This window comes from Engystomops pustulosus, chromosome 4 (genome assembly GCF_040894005.1).
Source record: "Engystomops pustulosus chromosome 4, aEngPut4.maternal, whole genome shotgun sequence".
NCBI lineage: Eukaryota > Metazoa > Chordata > Amphibia > Anura > Leptodactylidae > Engystomops > Engystomops pustulosus.
Genome location: NC_092414.1, coordinates 193,740,077 through 193,763,043, shown reverse-complemented (window position 1 = coordinate 193,763,043; position 22,967 = coordinate 193,740,077). Strand labels below are relative to the sequence as shown.

At 45.2% G+C, this 22,967-nt stretch overlaps 1 protein-coding gene across 1 annotated transcript in view; it reads left to right on the top strand.

Annotated features, from left to right (window-relative positions):
- The first annotated feature begins 15,263 nt into the window (after window positions 1-15,263).
- LOC140127938 (uncharacterized) overlaps window positions 15,264-22,967 on the top strand; it is a 29,293-nt gene continuing 21,589 nt past the window's right edge. Inside the window, exon 1 of the mRNA XM_072149166.1 lies at window positions 15,264-15,358. Within this exon, the coding sequence (XP_072005267.1) occupies window positions 15,310-15,358 (49 nt within the window). The 5' untranslated portion in view covers window positions 15,264-15,309. The remainder of the gene's footprint in view (window positions 15,359-22,967) is intronic.

Here is a 22,967-nt window from a genome sequence, read left to right as displayed (position 1 = left end):
TTTCAGGTGTTTCACCAGATACATAGTGGAACTTGGCCCATCTGTCGCCGCCATGCTGGAGACCTGAAGTTGCAATCATAGCAGCGCAATATGAATGCCCCATACTGTCGCTCTTAATCATGGAAGTCGTCTCCATGGCTGCCTCCACATGTCGTCCCCTTATCAAAAGAGCTGTGTCAGGCTCATTTTTCGGGTCAACCTTTTGTTCACATAGGAAATCATTTCACCTCCTTTGGTGAAACCTGAGTCCATTTAGGGTATGTCGCCATGCCACTCTCTAGCCTGCCACTGCTGCCGCTGCCTCTGCATGCCGTCCCCTATAGTGTCAGGGTCAATTATTGCATGTTTTAGATGCTATCTAGCCTCATTCGGTCACTCTGTCATGGCCATGCTGTTGCCCATAATTTTGGCATAATGGTACGATTAAGCAGCCTCAGAGGCATCCATGCATGCTGCCCCTGCTGTTTCCTGTCCATTTCCGTGTTGTTTCCTTCCTTTTCTGAGGTTCCCAGGTGTTTGGCCAAGCTTCCCTGTGCAGACCCTTGGTCCCCTTGAAAAATGCTCGAGTCTCCCATTGACTTCAATGGGGCTCGTTATTCGAGACGAGCACTCGAGCATCGGGAAAAGTTCGTCTCGAATAACGAGTACCCGAGCATTTTAGTGCTCGCTCATCTCTAGTGTTTATGTAAAAAAAAGTGATGTTTTCGTTCTGTCATACTTGAAACCTTATCACTTAAAGGGGTTTTCAAACGAAAGAAAATACTCACATTTCTATCCAATCGTAAGGTTAACACAATAAAGATCATTTTAACCCCTTACTTTACAATTTTACTCAGTTTTATTGCTGTTTTAGCTCTTATCTCTCTCTCGGCTGCTCAGTGCAAAATTTCAGAGTGTGGGGCGGGGCCTCTCTAATCAGACACATTGGGGCACATTTACTTACCCGGTCCATTCGCGTTCCAGCGGCGGCTTCTCGGACGAGCGTTCGGGTCTTCCGGCGATTCATGAAGGTCCTGCGCCCGATGTCCACCAGGTGTCGCTGCTGCGCCGAGGTCCGCCAAGTTGCGTCGGAGTTCACTGATCTCTTCCTGGTGCATGTGAGTATGGCCCGTGCGACCAATTTTTTTTTTTTAAATGCGGCGGTTTTTCCAAATCTGTCAGGTTTTCGTTCGTCCACACCCCCCGATTTCCGTCGCGTGCATGCCAGTGCCGATGCACCACAATCCGATCGCGTGCGCCAAAAACCGGGGCAATTCATGGAAAATCTGCGCAAATCGGAAATATTCAGGTAACAAGTAGGGAAAACGTGAATCGGGCCTTTAGTAAATGACCCCCATTATTATCCATCTAGTTCTGTGGGGTGTCAATGTGGTTAGATTATCAGGGTACAAGGTGTATGTATATGCACTTTCATCTGGCTTCTGACATTGTACTAACACATAGAAAGAGAGATGAGACAGACCAGAGATGCATGAGATTACACAGAGGCTGACAGACCATTACACTGTTACACTGTGAGCTCTGCTACATCTCACAGACATGTGCCTGCCTCACACTGCCCCCAGATCATTTATCTCCTTGTAGTTTGTAGTTTCAGCCTCTCTTTGTCCACCATGTGCTGACAGGATGTGAATCAGTGAGTGTTTCAGAGCTCTGTGCCCCCTGCCCCTGCACAGAGTAGAGACAGATTTCTGTCTGTCTCTACTCTGAGCCTGTAGCCGTGCCCCCTGCACAGCTACAGGCTCAGAGTAGAGACAGACAGAAATCTCATCTGCACAATATCATCCAAGATGGCGGCCTGACCATAAGTCAGAAGTTACAGGGTCGTGTCTAGGGGCAACTGAAATTGTGTACAGCAGGACTGATAGAGACAGGTTTGATTCATATATGTGAAATGCTGCATTTTTGTTAATAACATTGAATTAGAGAAAGTGTTTTTCTTGGTATCCTGAGTACATATAACAAACTTGTCTATGTGGGAATACCTCTTTAAGGTATTTCTAGCAACTCTTTATTGTTCTTGTCCTGATTTTCCTTACTATTCATTCTCATTAACTTTCTTCACTTTCTCATTTATGCATCTTCGTACCACTTTCTCCTATTTGACTTTCTTAATTCTCATTTACCTTGTACCTCATTTTTACTTGTTATTATTTACCTTAATCTTGTTCAGTTTTATATTTCTTTAACCCCTTAAGGACGCAGGGTTTTTTCGCTCATTTCTCGCTCTCCACCTTCAAAAATCCATTACTTTTTCATTTTTACGTGTACAGAGCTGTGTGAGGGCTTATTTTGGGCGTAACAAATTTTACTTTCCCGTAATGTTATCTATTTTAACATGCCATGTACTGCGAAGCTGACAAAAAATTCCAAATGTGGAAAAAATTTTAAAAAACTGCACGTGCGTCACGTTCACCTCAGCTTTATTCTTTGGTTCGGTGCGATCGCGGTGATACCAAATTTATACAGGTTTTATTGTGTTTTAATACAGTTTCAAAAATTAAACGAATGTGTACAAAAAAGAAAAAAAATTTTTTGCCGTCTTCTGAAGCTAATAACTTTTTCATACTTTGGCGCACAGAGATGTGTGAGGGGTCATTTTTTGCAAAATGAGCCGATGTTTTCATTGCTATCATTTTGAGGTCTGTGCGACATTTTGATCATTTTTTATTCCATTTTTTATGTGGTGTAAAAGTCGCATTTCGGACATTTGGGCGCCATTTCCCGTCTCGGAGGTCACCGCCGGCCGTAACCGTTTTTATATTTTGATAGATCGGGCATTTTGGGACGCGGCGATACCTAATGTTTCTGTGATTTTTACTGTTTATTATGTTTTATATCAGTTCTAGCGAAAGGGGGGTGATTTGAATTTTTTATATTTTATTAATTTTTTTTTTCTTTTTTAAACTTTTTTTTTCTTTTTTTTTTCACTATTTCTTAGACCCTCTAAGGTACATTAACCCTAGATGGTCAGATCGCTCCTACCATATACTGCAATACTTCTGTATTGCAATATATGGCTTTTTTGCAGGTCATTCATTACAATGAGCCACTGGCTCATTGTAACGAATCTGCAGAAGCCATGTAGCCTCGTGTCAAACGAAGACCCGAGGCTACCATGGCAACTGATCGCCGCCCCCCGATGCCGTTCGAGGGTGTGGCGATCGGAATAAAGATGGCGGCCGTCGGCTTTTAAATGTCACCGTCGACTTTGCCGGCGGCAATGAAAGGGTTAATAGCTGCGATCAGTGCAAGCACCGACCGCGATTATTAGCGGTGGGGGTTTGCTGCAATATGCAACAACCCCCACCCTTGTATGAAGAGGAATCAGCCCGTGAGCCCTCTTCATACAATCCCTGTACCTCTGCGACGTATATACGGCCGATATATGTCCTCTATAGACGGCAGTGGGCGCACGGCACCTTACCGCTCTGTACCCAGGAAAAAGATAGGACATGTCCTATCTTTTCCCGTATTACGACGCCGTGTGCCATACATCCCTATGGAGAGGGGTGGGGGTGAGCAGCACCGTGCTACGGTATGGCGGGCAACGGCAGTGTGAATATAGCCTTAATCATAGATCAAGACCCCGTGACCATGGTGATCTTCTCATATTTATTTTTTTATGGCCTCCTTCCTTCAACTTTTAGAACAAAATCAACTTTTAGAATTATGATAATTAGCAAGAAGGGCTTTGGGGGACATTAAGAGAGCCCTCCATGCTCTGACTTCATAGGCTGTTACCATGTCTCCCCCTCCCCCTGCTCCCCCTTCACTTCACCTTTCCTCTGCCTGCAGTAATCTCATGTCTGCAGGGAGTTTTAGCACACAGTGGGAGGAGGGAAGTGCTGGGGCACAGTGTAACTGCCTGTGAAGCTACAGCACGGAGGTGATCAGGCAGTTCTAGCTCATTAGCATTATTTTAAAATTTTAAAAGATTTTAAGACTTTAAAAGAAAGGAGGCCCTAAATAACAAATATAAGAAGATTATCACTGCCCTAGGGACTGGATTTATGAGTAAGTGTCCCTGGTTTATCCATACTCTGTTTGGATGGTAAATAGGGTAGACATGTTCTTAGAAAGTAGAGGCTTTCTTTGGCTGCCCTCTACCATCCATACTCTGTGGGGGTCATTTACTAAAGGCCCGATTCGCGTTTTCCCGACGTGTTACCCGAATATTTCCGATTTGCGCCGATTGTACCTGAATTGCCCCGGGATTGTGGCGCACGCGATCGGATTGTGGCGCATCGGCGCCGGCATGCGCGCGACGGAAATCGGGGGGCGTGGCTGAACGAAAACCCGACGTATTCGGAAAAACCGCCGCATTTAAAAACCGAAAAAGTGTCGCTTGGGGAGCGCTTACCTTCACCTGGTCCGAGGTGGTGCATTCCGGCGCGATGAGATGACTTTCAGCGCAGCAGCGCCACCTGGTGGACGCCGGAAGAACTACATTCATAAATCCCGGCCGGACCCGAATGCAGAGCAGAGAACGCGCCGCTGGATCGCGACTGGACCGGGTAAGTAAATGTGCCCCTGTATGTTTCTTATTGTACTGTCATGAACTTGAACATTTAACGTGCTAGCTGAGACCTGTAGAATCTTAGTATTTCTTGTGTTGACATTGGGGTAAATTTCCTGGGATGTTCACTCTTGTAAAGATTGTCAACTGTCTTGTGATCTTCACAGGATATTGGGCTTTAATTGATTTGGAAATGACCATATAAACCAATCGTTGCTTCTCTAAAAATATGTGACTAACAAGACTAACAGACTTACCGTGATCAAGGGAAATGAAACACTTTTTTCTCAACCCCGTAATTCCTGCATAAGCAGTAAGTAGGTGCTAAATTTTACATACACAACTTCTACATTTCCGTCACACTTATTAAGTAGCCCCAGAAATTTGCCTTGTGTTGTTGTTCCTCAAAGGGTGTATTTTTAGGCAGATTTTAAGGCTTTCCAAGAACCAGATGTTTTTCATATGTCCAGTAAAAGCCGAAGATTACAGAGATTGGACTTTCTTTGTATAAATAACCCATTTCTGCAAACCACCTTAATAGTACATCAGCGTTGGGAAGGGGGGCTGTCTGTAGAAATCTTGCTGCAGCAGTGAGTATGTGCTGCCTGTGCTCCTGTGAGATTTCAGCAGACACTGGAAGGGAGCAGGGAGCTGGGGGAGAAGCTTTGGGGCATGTCACAGCCAGAGCCTGGGGCTCTGGTAACGCAGACTGAAGCACTTCTGCTTTATTTACACGAAGATAAAAGTTCATTTTATAACAAAAGTTGCATATAGCTTTAATTAAAATGGTTAATAAAGCTCAAACCTAATGGTAGATTTCCTTTAAAGTAATTTGATAAGAAAACTGATACATTACTAATCATTTACCATTTCTTATTATTTTCATATACTTGAACCTGTCATCAGTTTCGGCAAACAACCCATTTCCAGATTTGGAAGGTAATTCAGTACACGACATATGTTATTTAGTCCCATAGGAGTACTTGTAATATTTAGAGGCCCATCTTTGTGTTTCAGTTATGTCAGATGGTAACAAGCAGAGACCTGGAAGGTGCAGGCAGATGTTCCTGACATGGTTGTTGGTCATCATCTTAGTTTCGTTGGTGGTCTTCACTGGATACATCTTCTTTCGTTGTGAGTAAAGTTTAAACAAACTCCCTACCGGAGCATATTAAATTACATTAATCCCTATTGGTCTTGTATTGGTCATTATATATAGCTTATCAAATTGATTTAAGAATTACCCATCAACTTGTTTTTAGGGATCGGTCAGAACCAAGGTTGTTTAATTAAAGTCCTAATATTTACTCAGTGATAAGTGTAATGTTCTTGGCTAACTCATCCCTTGTCACCTGCATCAACTCCAACTCTTGAAATCTATTATAGGTGTCATTCCAATGATTCCGATGCAGTTGGAATTCTTTCTTTAGCCCTCAATATTCTCAAGCAATATCGACCAATGACATAGATCAACCACTGTAGGATATGCTGCCTGCTAACATACAAAGGTTAAGCTGGAACATGGTTTAGAATCAGTTGAAGGCTCTTAGGCAACATGAGGGCAATATAATGACCCGGGAGTCTTCAAATTGTTTCGGGAGACCAGAGTAGCTTGGTGTTCACGGGAAAACTTTATACCTTCACCATTTTTGAAGGGCCAATTTCCCATCAGTATCTTACTGATAATATTTAGACCAGTCCTGTTTTACTGTTAATTATGTACACCTTTGTGAGCATCTTTTTTCTTATTATTATTGCATTGCATCTATTGGGCTAAAATAATCTTTCTAAAAGGTTTCCACATATATGTTCTTTTTTTAGACAAAGACCCATCTGAGAAACTGCCTGGTGACATGTGTATATCTTATCTGTCTTCTTCTGAGTAGTTATAAACACTCATTTCAGCTGAATTCTTTCAATACTGACCATACATCAGCTTAAATTAGTGTTTCTAGCCACTCAAGAGTCAGACAAGGGGAAAAAAGTCATAGTAATGAAGAGGCTGACATATATATGGTGGTTTGAAACAAATTGTGGTTTGAAGGCTATGTACAACTTTATTGGCAATTTTATAATTAATACATTTATTTTAGATCTACAATCATTTTCCTATAATGTTTTCGCTGAAAATTTAGCTTAATCTCTCTTCTGTAAGTGCAGCCTGATAGCTTACTGCATGTTTCTTATCTGTCTTCTTCTATGTCAGTGATGGCAAACCTTTTAGAGACCGAGTGCCCAAACTACAGCCAAGACCCACTTATTTATCGCACAGTGCCAACACAGAAATTTAATGTGGGATTTATGCTCCCTGCTCTGTCACAGCTTTCATTCATATCAGCACCCTGAGGACACCAATAATGCAGAAAATAGGAGAAATTTGGATGATCTTTATAGCTTCCCTTCAACAGGAAGAATTGTCAGGGCCGGAGCAGGAGCTACAATCCAGATCTGTCCACACTAGAGATGAGCTAGCACTAAAATGCTCGGGTACTCGTTATTCGAGACTTTTCCCGATGCTCGAGTGCTCGTCTCGAATAACGAGCCCCATTGAAGTCAATGGGAGACTCGAGCATTTTTCAAGGGGACCAAGGCTCTGCACAGGGAAGCTTGGCCAAACCCCTGGGAACCTCAGAAAAGGATGGAAACACCACGGAAATGGACAGGAAACAGCAGGGGCAGCATGCATGGATGCCTCTGAGGCTGCTTAATCGCACCATTATGCCAAAATTATGGGCAACAGCATGGCCATGACAGAGTGACCGAATGAGGCTAGATAGCATCTAAAACATGCAATAATTGACCCTGACACTATAGGGGACGGCATGCAGAGGCAGCGGCAGCAGTGGCAGGCTAGAGAGTCTCATGGCGACATACCCTAAATGGACTCAGGTTTCACCAAAGGAGGTGAAATGATTTCCTATGTGAACAAAAGGTTGACGGTATATTTAGTCGATAACACAGCATGGTGGCGACATAGTGACCAAGTTCCATAACGTATCTGGTGAAACACCCGAAAAATTAGCCTGACACAGCTCTTTTGATAAGGGGACGACATGTGGAGGCAGCCATGGAGACGACTTCCATGATTAAGAGCGACAGTATGGGGCATTCATATTGCGCTGCTATGATTGCAACTTCAGGTCTCCAGCATGGCGGCGACAGATGGGCCGAGTTCCACTATGTATCTGGTGAAACACCTGAAAATTCTGCCTGACACAGCTCGTTTGATAAGGGGATGATGTGCTGCATATCCTCTCGTGCTCCAGCGTCTGGGGTATAGAGAGTTGAAATGAGACATTGGTGGACGCTGTGGAGGATCGTGGAGGCAACATGGACAGGAAACAGCAGGGGCAGCATGCATGGATGCCTGTGAGGCTGCCTAATCTTGGGATGCAGCTGGCGGTCCACTGCCAGGCGAGCTTTCGCCTGTCCAAGCCCCTGTCTCTCGGCTCCTCCCCACCCAAAATGGGCCTGGGGGCCAGAAGCGTTTACTTTGAAAAAATTATAATTTTCAAAGCAGGCCGGGTCATTTGAATATTTCATCTAGGAATAATGGAATAGCATAGTGGTTCTATTTTTAATTGTTTTTACGGAAATGGTTCCATAATTAAGAGCGACAGTATGGGGCATCCATATTGCGCTGCTATGATTGCAACTTCAGGTTCCGAGTTCCACTATGTATCTGGTGAAACACCTGAAAATTCTGCCTGACACAGCTCGTTTGATAAGGGGACGATGTATGGAGGCAGTGAACTAGTAGTAGATTAAAGGTGCTGCAGTTAAAAGTATGTTAGTTGGATCTTGAGATGGAGCTGGCGCTCCGCTGCCAGACGAGCTTTTGCCAATCCAAGCCCCTGTCTCTAGGCTACTCCCCAAACAGCACTTCTAAGAACCTTTTGTATAAGATCAAGTGTAGTAGCGTTCTTATAAGTTTGGGATATGGCGGGTGAGGGGAATGTAAACAGATGCGCAAGAAGCGCTGAAATAATATCGGTAAATGATAAAAGTTTGCCAGTATATTTTGTGGATTACACAGCAGGGTGGCGACAAAGTTAACAAGTTTGATGTGGAAGCCATGAAAACAACCCAAAATTCTGCCCGACACAGCTCGTTTGATAAGGGGACGATGCATGGAGGCAGTGAACTAGTAGTAGATTAAATATGCTGCAGTTAAAACTATGTTAGTTGGATCTTGAGATGGAGCTGGCGCTCCGCTGCCAGGCGAGCTTTCGCCAATCCAAGCCCCTGTCTCTAGGCTACTCCCCAAACAGCACTTCTAAGAACCTTTTGTATAAGATCAAGTGTAGTAGCGTTCTTATAAGTTTGGGATATGGCGGGTGAGGGGAATGTAAACAGATGCGCAAGAAGCGCTGAAATAATATCGGTAAATGATAAAAGTTTGCCAGTATATTTTGTGGATTACACAGCAGGGTGGCGACAAAGTTAACAAGTTTGATGTGGAAGCCATGAAAACAACCCAAAATTCTGCCTGACACAGTTCGTTTGATAAGGAGACAATGTATGGAGGCAGCTATATGGACGACTTTTGGAGGCAGCTATGGCGATGACGTGTGGAGGTAGCAATGGAGACAACGTGTGGAGCCAGCTAAAAAGACGACATGTGGAGGCTGCTATGGAGACAATTTAATTTGGATAGTGCCTGTATGTGGCAGTCCAAAAAAGTTTTCAAACCAGAGGAGCAGGTAGGTGGTCCTCCAGAAAAATTAAATAAATTGAGTGCCTGTATGTGGCAGTCCAAAAAAGTTTTCAAACCAGAGGAGCAGGTAGGTGGTCCTCCAGAAAAATGAAATAGATTGAGTGCCTGTATGTGGCACTCCCAAAAATTGCTTAAAACAGAGGACCGGGTAGGTGGCCCTCCAGAAAAATTAAATACATAGAGTACTATAGCTAGAGCCAGTTGGCCCTGGCAAAAAATAGCCAGTTTCCTATGCTTTAGTGTACAAAGAGGAGGAGAAGGAGGACAATGAGGAGGAGGAGTGCATACATTATTCAGGTTGAGCTTCTTTCACCTGGTGGAGAATGAAAATCCGGTGAAATCCAAGCTTTATTCATCTTGATAAGCGTCAGCCTGTCAGCGCTGTCAGTCGACAGGCGTGTACGCTTATCGGTGATGGTGCCACCAGCTGCACTGAAAACCCGCTCGGACAACGCGCTTGCGGCAGGGCAGGCAAGAACCTCCAAGGCGTACAGCGCCAGTTCGTGCCACATGTCCAGCTTTGAAACCCAGTAGTTGTAGGGAGCTGTGTGATCATTTAGGACGATGGTATGGTCAGCTACGTACTCCCTCACCATCTTTCTGTAAAGATCAGCCCTACTCTGCCAAGACTGGGGACAGGTGACAGTGTCTTGCTGGGGTGACATAAAACTGGCAAAGGCCTTGTAAAGCGTACCCCTGCCAGTGCTGGAAAAGTTGCCTGCTCGCCTACTCTCCCTCGCTACTTGTCCCGCAGAAGTACGCCCTCTGCCGCTAGCGCTGTCAGAAGGGAAATACTGTTTCAGCGTTTGCACCAGGGCCTGCTGGTATTCATGCATTCTCACACTCCTTTCCTCTCCAGGGATGAGAGTGGAAAGATTTTGCTTGTACCGTGGGTCCAGGAGAGTGAATACCCAGTAATCGGTGCTGGAATAAATTCTTTGAACGGGAAGGTCACGGGATAGGCAGCCTAGCATGAAATCTGCCATATGTGCCAGAGTCCCAACGCGCAAGAATTCACTCCCCTCACTGGCCTGACTGCCCATTTCCTCCTCCTCCAACTCCTCCAACTCCTCTTCTTCTGCCCATACACGCTGAACAGTGAAGGACTGAACAATGGTCCCCTCTTCTGTCTCGCCAACATTCTCCTCCTCTTCCTCCTCATCCTCCTCCACCTCCTCCGATATGCGCTGAGAAACAGACCTAAGGGTGCTTTGGCTATCAACAAGGGAATCTTCTTCCCCCGTCTCTTGTGACGAGCGCAAAGCTTCCGACTTCATGCTGACCAGAGAGCTTTTCAACAGGCCAAGCAGCTATCAGACAGATATCAGACATCCACGTCCACTCATTGTAGACTTGAGGAAGCTGACTGACCTGACTACCAGTTCTGGTGGAAGTTGACATCTGGCAGTCTACAATCGCTCTGCGCTGCTGGTAAACTCTGGATAACATGGTCAGTGTTGAATTCCACCTCGTGGGCACGCCGCACAACAGTCGGTGAGCGGGCAGTTGGAGGCGGCGCTGCGCTGCCCTGAGAGTGGCAGAATCTGTGCTGGACATCCTGAAATCCGCACAGATGCGGCGCACCTTCGTGAGCAAATCAGACAGATTGGGGTATGTCTTGAGGAAACGCTGAACTATGAGATTTAACACATGGGCCAGGCATGGCACATGTGTCAGTCTGCCGAGTTGCAGAGCCGCCACCAGGTTACGGCCGTTGTCACACACAACCATGCCTGGCTTCAGGTTCAGCGGTGCCAGCCACAGATCAGTCTGCGCCGTGATGCCCTGTAATAGCTCTTGGGCGGTGTGCCTTTTATCGCCAAGGCTCAGCAGTTTGAGCACCACCTGCTGTCGCTTAGCGATGGCACTGCTGCTGTGCCTAGAGCTACCGACTGATGGCGCCATGCCCAAGGATGGTAATTCGGTGGAGGAGGGGTGGGAGGAGGAAGAGGAATAGAAGGCCTTTGAGACCTGGATCGAGGTAGGCCCCGCAATCCTCGGCGTCGGCAGTATATGAGCAGCCCCAGGGTCAGACTCGGTCCCAGCCTCCACCAAGTTAACCCAATGTGCCGTCAGCGATATATAGTGGCCCTGCCCGGCAGCACTCGTCCACGTGTCCGTGGTCAGGTGGACCTTGTCAGAAACGGCATTGGTCAGGGCACGGATGAAGTTCTCTGACACGTGCTTGTGCAGGGCTGGGACGGCACATCGGGAAAAGTAGTGGCGGCTGGGGACCGAATACCGAGGGGCGGCCGCCGCCATGAGGTTGCGAAAAACCTCAGTCTCTACCAGCCTATAGGGCAGCATCTCCAGGCTAAGCAACTTGGAGATGTGGACGTTAAGGGCTTGGGCGTGTGGGTGGGTTGCGCTATACTTCCTTTTGCGCTCCAGCGTCTGGGTTATGGAGAGCTGAACGCTGGTGGATGCTGTGGAGGATCGTGGAGGCGAAGATGGGGTTTTCGCACGGGAGGTGTTTGGGCCGTGGTCCTGGGCAGGGGGTTGACTAGCAGATGACACAGGGGAAGGAGCAGTGGTGTGCCCGGCCGGAGGTGAATGGGCTTGGTGCCATTGAGTGGGGTGTTTAGCATTCATATGCCTGCGCATACTGGTGGTAGTTAAGCTAGTAGTGGTGGAACCCCTGCTGATCCTGGTTTGGCAAAGGTTGCACACCACAGTCCGTCGGTCATCCGGTGTTTCTTTAAAGAACCTCCAGACTTCTGAAAATTTAGCCCTCGCCACGGGAGCTTGACTACGGGCAACATTTGGCGCTGATGCACCAGCTCTGGCCCTGCCTCTCCGTCTGGCCCCACCACTGCCTCTTCCAACCTGTTCTGCTATAGGACTCGCCTCCGTCTCAGAAGCACTGTGTTCACCCGGCCTATCAACCCAGCTTGGGTCTGTCACCTCATCATCCTCCGATCCCTCAGTCTGCTCCCCCCTCGGACTTCCTGCCCTGACAACAACTTCACCACTGTCTGACAACCGTGTCTCCTCATCGTCCGACACCTCTTTACACACTTCTTCCACTACGTCAATAATGTCATCATCACCCACAGACTGCGACCGGTGGAAAACCTGGGCATCGGAAAATTGCTCAGCAGCAACCGGACAAGTGGTTTGTGACTGTGGGAAGGGTCCAGAAAACAGTTCCTCAGAGTATGCCAGTTCAAATGCCAAATTTTGGTGGGAGGGGGCAGACTGTGGGGAAGGAGGCTGAGGTGGAGGAGCCGGAGGAGTGCTGATTTCGGTGACATGGGTGGACTGCGTGGAAGACTGACTGGTGGACAAATGGCTAGAAGCATTGTCCGCAATCCACGACATCACCTCTTCGCACTGTTTTGGCCTCAACAGTGCTCTACCACGAGTCCCAGTAACTTGAGACATGATGAACCTAGGGAGTGTAGCTCTGTGGCGTTCCCCTGCTCCCTCATCAGCAGGTGGTGTCTCACCAGGACCATGGCCTCTGACCCCTGCAGTAGTTGGACGCCCCACGTCCACGCCCTCGTCCTCTACCCCTAGCCCTCGGGTTAAACATTTCCATATTAAAGTGTAAACTTTTAATTTTTTTTTTTTTGTGTTTATTTTTTTTTACTTTTATTTTTTTTTTTAACAAAACGATGCTATCCTATTGCTATGGCTAGTTTCTAACCTACACTGACAGCACACAACTGGATTTTGTGCTGTGCCTGATGACTTTGAGCTATAAAATGAAATAAAGGAAAAAAAAAAAAATTCTGCAGACTCTGCCTAATTCTAATCAAACCCCTAATAAATTGTCCCACTTCGGTGTTTGAGGTGGATATGCGTGTCACTAAGAGCTAAACACAACGGTAGCAAGTCCCCCTGCAAATTCCTCACAATATGGTACTAGCTGCACTAGTGCCAGCAAGCCCAGCCACAAGCAAATAAAAAAAAAAATGTATAACGTTATTGTAGCCCTAAGAAGGGCTGTTGGGTTCTTGTAGAATCACTCCTGCCTAACACTATTTTAATAGAACACCCTAACGTTTTCCCTGACCAGCAGCAGCTCTCTCCCTAGCGGCATCCAGACACAGAATGATCCGAGCAGCGCAGGCAGGGGCTAGTCTATTCCAGGGTCACCTGATCTGGCCAGCCAACCACTGCTATCGACTGTAAGGGTACCACGTGATGCTGGGTGGAGTGCAGAGTCTCCTGGCTTGTGATTGGCTCTGTTTCTGGCCGCCAAAAAGCAAAACGGCGGGAGATGCCATTTTCTTGAGCGGGCGAAGTATTCGTCCGAGCAACGAGCAGTTTCGAGTACGCTAATGCTCGAACGAGCATCAAGCTCGGACGAGTATGTTCGCTCATCTCTAGTTGAAATGGATACAAAGGATAATTCGTCAACCGCCAGAGGGTGGGGTAAGGGAGGACGGGAAAAGATAACAATCTTTATGTGATTTTGTACGTATGATAAGAGGAATATACTAATGTAAAGATAATCTGTTTTGTATGTTTTTAATTGTAATACTTCTTTTTGCTATAATAAAAGTTTATTAAAAAAAAAATGATGTCACAGCTTTGCATTAAAAAAGTCATGATCAGCGCTAGCACACATTGTGGGTGTTAGCGGTGGAGGGGTGACCCAAGGCTGAACATCTGGGTGGTGTCCTGAACACTGTGGTTTGGGTCACTTGAGGTGTTATACTGTAGATGGGTGCCGTGCCAAATGAAGATTGCAGGGAGTTTCCAGAACTTTAAAATAAAGTTTATTTTAGCCATCAAAATCACACTTAAGTCAGAAAACTTTCACAAACACAAACAATTTGTACAGTGAGAAGCAAATACGAAGGTTCCCTTTTTATATATTTTTACAAGAACAATATAAAAAGTGACAACTACATGCCACACACAAAAAGCAGCAAAATACATCAAATCATTTTATGCTAAGAGAATGTAGGAAACTTTTTGACTCTTTCCCTTTTTTCACATTTGTTTTTATTTTCTGATTTGTTTGTCTTCTATTTTTGTATGTTTGTATGATAATAGGGGCTGCCTTCTGCTGTGACCTCTTCTGGCTTTCTCTGTGCCGGGAATATGCAATAATTGAGATGCAGAAACTTTTTTGGTAGAGCAAGGCAGCAGGGATTCTTATCTGCTTGCTCTGTCTCCTTGATTTAGGGAACATCCAGGGTCGGCTCCAGAATTCTGTAGGCCCCTGGGCGACAGAACCTCATTGGGCCCCATTGCAGTGAACGTGGTGGCATTAAAAATTCTGAAATTAAAACCCCCCTCATTTATATGTTATTTTATATAAAGCGTCCCTAAACCCCTATTGATTCATTAGATATAGCCCTTTCATCCCCCATGGATTCCTTATGTGCAGGCTTATATGGGTCCCTCCAGCAGCCCTGGACCCCGGGACTTGCCCTTATATGCCCAATCCTGGCACCGGCCATGGGAACATCATTGTACTGCTTACATTTTTCTGCAGGACACTGGCCGGAGGATGAGTAGTAAGATGTAGGAGACCCACATTAACAGGCAGTCCCCTACTCAAGGACACCCGACTTACAGACAACCCATAGTTACAGACAGACCCCTCTGACCTCTGGTGAAGATTTCTGAATGCTTTACTATAGTCCCAGACTGCAATAATCAGCTGTAAGGTGTCTGTAATGAAGCTTTATTGATAATCCTTGGTCCCATTACAGCAAAAAATGTTTAAACTCCAATTGTCACTGGGGCCAACATTTTTTTTGTCTGGATCCACAATTATAAAATATACAGTTTCGACTTACATACAAATTCAACTTAAGAACAAACCTCCGGACCCTATCCCGGGGACTCCCTGTATAGGGGTATTTTTTTAACTAGGGGTCAATTGGTTTGGAGATGCACAATGATGTATTTTGAATTCTGGTTGACCCCTTGTGAAACCCTAAAACGTAAAGATATCATTTTAAACTTTGACAACTATCTTTAGTTGCAGCTGCCCTGTGACCACCACTCACTTCCTTTTTGTATGTGATAAACTATGAGACAGAAAGTACAAGGAGCTTAGTGATTGTAAACTGATGCTGGAGGACACTGTTGAGAAGACCACAACTGAGCAATGAAAAATAAAAAGACCAAGAACGTTGACGATCAGACAAGGAGGAAAGGTAAGTTATACTGCTATTCTAGCAGAGCTGCTGGGCTATGCTCACTATTGTATGCACTTTAGCTATTTCTACCTTATCACTTGTCAGACTTCCACTAATGCACAGCACTCGGTAGTTTATATACTGATATAAGGTCTAGTACCTTTGCTGCTCTGTTTTAGGCTGTAATAGTCTGTAAAACCATATCACAGAGGGGCTAGGGCATCCTCTCTGACTCATTAGCATAATTTTAAAAGATGATTTTAGAAGGACGGAGGCCATAGATAACAAATATAAGAAGATACCACAGTCACGGTGCCTGGATCTATGAGTAATGTCCCTGGTTTATCATGATGGATTTTGATGGTAGATTTCCTTTTGGGGAGTAAATCGCCATCGTGCCTTGTAGGATGAGTTTGATAGGTTCTTTCTTAGAGGCGTTTTGTTTTCGAGTCTTCAGAAATGAGGAGGGTCTTGTTTGTGCTGACCCAGCGCCTTGGTAAGAGAGTCTGAAGCAGAAGACGTATGCTGACTCGTGGAATTATTGTGGATGATACATGGTAATACTTGGTTAAGAAGCTGAGATCTATGCATTATAGGAACTAGAAAGCACTTGTATAGAGCGAAGCAGGCTGTGGCTTGTGGTGCTTCCCCCTACTCCTTCTCCACCGCATCAGCTGCTGATTTTTATGATGGATTTACGAATAAACATTATGGACTTTTTTAATCGGTGAGTGCCCCAGTTTTCTTCATGCTTCATTTGCTTATGTCTACAAGTTACAGGAAGGGATTTCTGTAGTAATTTATAAAATAATTAGCTTAATTGTACAATATGAATTCTTGAAAAAAATCTGAAGAATGCAGAGCAAGGCTTTACTGTTCATGAAAGATACCCTTGACATGGAATCAGTAAACTAAGAACCTCTTTAACATAAATTGGCCATGTGCCTTTACTGCCTTAATAATATTCCCTGAATGTTCCCTAATTGATTCATCATCCCTGATGCTTCCTTTAGTGCTGTGTGCAGACTCTCTGGGGGGCATTTATTATGTCCTTTCAAACAGAAAACTGGCAGGGTTCAATTTTTCTTCTCTGCGCCTCTTGCACCTGAATTTATGAAGTGTCGGCATCACAATATCAGTGTTTAATGACACTCTCAACTTGTTCTAGTTTTGGGAGCAAAATTTTGGCGACGCTTCAGAGTCCACTAGTCTTCTGGTGCTTCTATTTTTCTGTTTTTAGCACATTTTGTTGTGCAAACAGAGAGCAGCTAAAAGCAGGTCTGGGATGTTCTAAACCTTTTAGTCCATGCGCCAATTCATTAATCCTTTGCGCCACAAACTTACACCCAACTGGAAAATATAACACGGTTCTAGCGCCACCCTGCGCCAAAATAAATGCCCCTATCTGTGCACCCTGTAGGATCTTTGTTTACATGTCTGTGCACTGATAAATATGAAGGACCTGTAGCAGATGATTAGAACTCATCCTGCTCCTTCCCCTTTCCCTGTGTCTGTCAGTGAGACGGACTGAGAGAAATAAAACACACTGGAGGCTGCCATTACGGAGGGACTAAAAGCAGGAAGTAAGAAACAGGAAGTTGGGTATAAATGCAGAGGGAAACATGAGGAGAAAAGGGAAAGGATGAAGTTCTCAGAGAGATGTATTGAAAATTGGCCAACTCCTTTAAATGATATTCTTTTTAAATTTCTTACATCTTTCGCCACCAATCATTCATATGCTTGTTCTAGACTCATAGGGGTGTATTTGATGTTACCCCTGTCCCTCACACGGCACTGGATATATGAAGAGGCTCCGGCATCTTAATATATTCGAAGCACGACCGTGCAGCTGGAAAATATTATACCAGGCCATGGCTGGTGTAGGACTGGGCTATAACCTGCACCAGGAACTGATGCAGGATAAGACTAGTGCGTTTGCGCAGCATGGCCTACTCCATGTCCCCCCCCCCATCAATGCAAGTGACGGTGGTATAAGGGAAGGAACAGTCGCCAAGAAATGCGACTTTATCAAAGTTTCTGCGCCACTGCAAACCTTGATAAATCCATAGACTTCCTTTAGCTTTAGTAGCGGTTATAGACAAGGAAAGGTAAGGAAAGGTGACACTTAGCAAAAGCTGAGTAAGAGAGAAGCGATACAGGCACATAGCAAGGAGGCCACAGTTAAATTGTACAATTCTATCTCACCCCAAGTGCTTTATTCACATTGGTACAGGTCATTACTTCTTTATTATAACCTACATCCTGTTGTCTCACGGTTGTGGTTCCCACATTTTTTGGTTTTTAGATGTACTTGTATTTCGTTTATTTTAATCAGTGCAAATAGTAAGAGAAAGGAAATGAAACTGCCAATAAATCAAACTTAAACCTAAGTTGCAAATTTGAACGTTTCTTTTACTTAAAATGAGGAATTCAGGAACAGATTTCTTGCACAATCATGAAAATGCCATGATCCTCCTGTCCCTCCACCTATCACAGCCAAAATCCCCCGCTGTATAGACACAAAAAGTAAAGCGGGTTTATTCACTAGCCCGATATAGAAAGTTAGATACACACAACAATTGCAATAATAAATAAAGTCTAAAATCTAAATCTGGCGCACGGTCTGACTGTGCACCGTAACGCCCCCTTCAGTGCAGAAATTTGTGTAGCGTGATGACTAGTGCAGCCCCTTAAATACCTGTGCAAGCAGGTGGCACTAAAAATAAAGTGCAAAGTCCGACAGAAAACTGTAGCCTGGCCCTTAGTAAATGTGCCCCATAGTATTCAGTAAAAAACAGCATCATTGTGAGACTCCTCATATACTCCAGTAACATGACCAGGCCATGCCATAATTCAGGGCTTTTTTGGGAGGGAAAAACTTAAAATACCTCTACCTGACCACCACCTAACTACAAATAACGACAGACACATTTTTGTTGGAAAGGTGAATGGTCACAGTTCTTTATTAATAATCTTTTAATGATCTGTAAAACAAAAACATGCATTAAAAATGCGACAATTTAAATAACATTTTAAACTCTGATAGCTGAGCACTTGGCAACAACCCCAATTTGGCATTATGTTAACCATAAACCACTGACTTATTACATTGTCTCCCAAAACCATCAATAGCACGCTCAGCGCACGAGAGCCACACCCCCAGCTCCACTTAGCCGCTAACCTCCTAGCCAAGTGGCGAACGAAGATGTGGCCCTAGACCAACCTTTTAACTTGGAGACAATGAAAACCAACCATTCCTCCTGGATAACGTCCCAGGGGAAAAACCATCAACTTCTCACTCATATAACTCCACCTTCTTGTTGATTCGTGGCTATTTTTAACCACCAATTTTTTTCCTGCCCACTGGTTGTTGCCAAGAACCCGCCACCTTACAAAACCCTAACTGCTTATCCTCTACCCCCCTCTGACATGAAAACTTTTTTCTAATTGTATCCCTCCTCCCCTAAAACACATGTGTGTCCCCTGTACAAAACAAAACTATAGGGAGGGTGGGTGGGACAATTTTTTCTGGCCAGAATGTGGCCCTCCCTTCCTGACAGCTACCTATATAATAGCTAACTCCACCCCCTTCTTTAAATCCCCCTATCGCCTCACTTGTTATTCTCCACCCCCAATCACTACCACCCAAGTATTCCTTAAGCCCTTCCCTGCCCAGCCTGTCATGCCCGCTCTCCGCCTATCTCCGCAGGCTCCGCTCTCACAATCCAATGGATAGAACATAATCAATTGTAGAAAATATGTTAAATGGCAAAAGTCAAATTAAAGTAACATAACAAGTTAGTTATAAAGATCACGTATTTCCCCTTAAGCTGCTTCATGCCTGGTTTATTCAGCCCACTCCGTGCCCCTCACTGCCCGCTTGTTGTGGAGGTGCGGCAGAGCTTAAGTTGGAGATAGAGAATAGCAGCCACATTTTCTGGCAGATCACACAGTCCCCGGCAGGGAGGAGAAGGGAACTACATGGACTGTGTCTAGTGTGTCTGACCATATTTGAAAAACTATACCCAGCTATGAAAATATGATATTGATAGAAAAAAATGAAATGGAAACATTAGGGCTCATTTACTAAGGGTCGTGGATCGCACTTTTGTCACACTGTTCGTCTGTTTCGGAGATTGCACGGCTTGGACAGGCATTAAACAGGGGTCTGCACTGGGATTGTGTCGTATGCGATAGTTTTTTGGTGCAGCTGCGCTGGCTTCCATGTGACAGAAATGGGGGGGGAGGGCGTTCCGCCAGACGATCTGACTGATTCGGACCGAGCGCAGGATTTAACTTTCAAATTGGGGGGATTTACGAATTGTGGCGCAAGCACGTCTGTCGGCATCGGAGATCAGTCTCCGCAAAGCACAGCCCGATGTATTTAAGTGGTGCACGGCTGTTAGTAATTAATGGGTAGACGGAACTGATCAGTCGGGCGCCATAAAAATGCCGACATCAATGAGATGTGCGTCAAAGTCTTACATGTACTGTGCCTTAATTTTGCTATCTGACCATTTTTTTCCTGGTCTATCGTGCGCCAAAAATTGCGCCTAAAAATTCTGACAAAAAAACACTTAAATGTGGAGGATAATGTGGAAGCGTTAGACCACGCCCGCTTGCGCCAATAAAAGACAGTGGAGTCGGCATAGTCGGAAACATCTGTTCTTTCAGACGCACACTCATTATAAATGATCTGCAACAGTTCTGCGCCATTGCAATTTTGGCGCAGATGCGATAATACATGTGCCCCATTGTGTCACAAAAACAATGCATTTACATGCACCAGGAAAAAGATGGTGAACTCTGGCGGACCTGAGTGGGGAAGTGACACATGCAGGATCTCGGGTGCACGATCTTAGTGAATCGCGGCAGAGTGCATTATCATCAGACAATGCATTTTCGGTGAACTCCACGGATGGGTAAGTAAATGTGCCCCATTGAGACTACCTCACAGTTAATTTCACAGGCAGTTAAAAACATTTTTTAAAATGTTTTTTTCCCCCCATTTTCCAAAAGCCGAAAGTGGGTAGCAATGGCGATCACAGTAAGAGAATTGCAGCCCAACAGTTTTGCTATAACCAGTGCCAGATTTACAATAATCTACACAAGTTGTGGCCGAAATCCATGCCAATTCCATGCTGACACAGATTTAATCTCTGGGACAAGAGATGTCAGTAAAAAAGTTTCACAGTCAATACCTGAGATTGCATAATGAGGACTAATTAGAAGGTTGCTCTATTTAGCAATTAGGAAACAAATGAGCAACAAAAAGAAATGTACAAAGGTGTCCGTATGCTTATATGTAGAGATGAGCGAGCACTAAAATGCTCGAGTACTCGTTATTCGAGACGAACTTTTCCCGATGCTCGAGTGCTCGTCTCGAATAACGAGCCCCATTGAAGTCAATGGGAGACTCGAGCATTTTTCAAGGGGACCAAGGCTCTGCACAGGGAAGCTTGGCCAAACACCTGGAAACCTCAGAAAAGGATGGAAACACCACGGAAATGGACAGGAAACAGCAGGGGCAACATGCATGGATGCCTCTGAGGCTGCTTAATCGCACCATTATGCCAAAATTATGGGCAACAGCATGGCCATGACAGAGTGACAGAATGAAGCAAGATAGCATCTAAAACATCCAATAATTGACCCTGACACTATAGGGGACGGCATGCAGAGGCAGCGGCAGCAGCGGCAGGCTAGAGAGTGGCATGGCGACATACCCTAAATGGACTCAGGCTTCAAACCAATGGGTGGCAGAGAGGAACCAAAGGAGGTGAGCAAGAAGTGCTGAAATTATTTCCTCTTTGAACAAAAGGTTGACGGTATATTTAGTCGATAACACAGCATGGTGGCGACATAGTGACCAAGTTCCATAACGTATCTGGTGAAACACCCGAAAAATGAGCCTGACACAGCTCGTTTGATAAGGGGACGACATTTGGAGGCAGCCAGGGAGAGGACTTCCATGATTAAGAGCGACAGTATGGGGCATCCATATTGCGCTTCTATGTTTGATAAGGGGACCATGTATGGAGGCAGTGAACTAGTAGTAGATTAAAGGTGCTGCAGTTAAAACTATGTTAATTGGATCTTGGGATGGAGCTAGCGCTCCGCTGCCAGGCGAGCTTTCGCCAATCCAAGCCCCTGTCTCTAGGCTACTCCCCAAACAGCACTTCTAAGAACGTTTTGTATAAGATCAAGTGTAGTAGCGTTCTTATAAGTTTGGGATATGGCGGGTGAGGGGAATGTAAACAGATGCGCAAGAAGCGCTGAAATAATATCGGTAAATGATAAAAGTTTGCCAGTATATTTTGTGGATTACACAGCAGGGTGGCGACAAAGTTAACAAGTTTGATGTGGAATGCCCTGTAATAGCTCTTGGGCGGCGTGCCTTTTATCGCCTAGGCTCAGCAGTTTGAGCACCGCCTGCTGGCGCTTAGCGACGGCACTGCTGCTGTGCCTAGAGCTAGCGACTGATGGCGCCATGCCCACGGATGGTAATTCGGAGGAGGAGGAGGTGGAGGAGGGGTGGGAGGAGGAGAAGGTATAGTAGGCCTTTGAGACCTGGACCGAGGTAGGCCCCGCAATCCTTGGCATCGGCAGTATATGACCAGCCCCAGGGTCAGACTCGGTCCCAGCCTCCACCAAGTTAAGTGTAGTAGCGTTCTTATAAGTTTGGGATATGGCGGGTGAGGGGAATGTAAACAGATGCGCAAGAAGCGCTGAAATAATATCCGTAAATGGTAAAAGTTTGGCAGTATATTTTGTGGATTACACAGCAGTGTAATCAGCAGATGAGCAAGAAGCGCTGAAATAATATCGGTTAATCATAAAAGTTTGCCAGTATATTTTGTGGATAACACAGCAGGGTGGCAACAAAGTTAACAACTTTGATGTGGAATCCATGAAAACAACCCAAATTTCTGCCTGACACACCTCGTTTGATAAGGGGACGATGTATGGAGGCAGCTATATGGACGACTTTTGGAGGTAGCAATGGAGACAACGTGTGGAGGCTGCTATGGAGACAATTTAATTTGGATAGTGCCTGTATGTGGCAGTCCAAAAAAGTTTTCAAACCAGAGGAGCAGGTAGGTGGCCCTCCAAAAAAATGAAATAGATTGAGTGCCTGTATGTGGCAGTCCAAAAAAGTTTTCAAACCAGAGGAGCAGGTAGGTGGCCCTCCAGAAAAATGAAATAGATTGAGTGCCTGTATGTGGCAGTCCAAAAAAGTTTTCAAACCAGAGGAGCAGGTAGGTGGCCCTCCAGAAAAATGAAATAGATTGAGTGCCTGTATGTGGCAGTCCAAAAAAGTTTTCAAACCAGAGGAGCAGGTAGGTGGCCCTCCAGAAAAATGAAATAGATTGAGTGCCTGTATGTGGCAGTCCAAAAAAGTTTTCAAACCAGAGGAGCAGGTAGGTGGCCCTCCAGAAAAATTGAATAGATTGAGTGCCTGTATGTGGCAGTCCCAAAAATTGTTTAAAACAGAGGACCGGGTAGGTGGCCCTCCAGAAAAATTAAATGCATAAAGTACTATAGCTAGAGCCAGTGGGCCCTGTCAAAAAATAGCCAGTTTCCTCTGCTTTAGTGTACAAAGAGGAGGAGAAGGAGGAAAATGAGG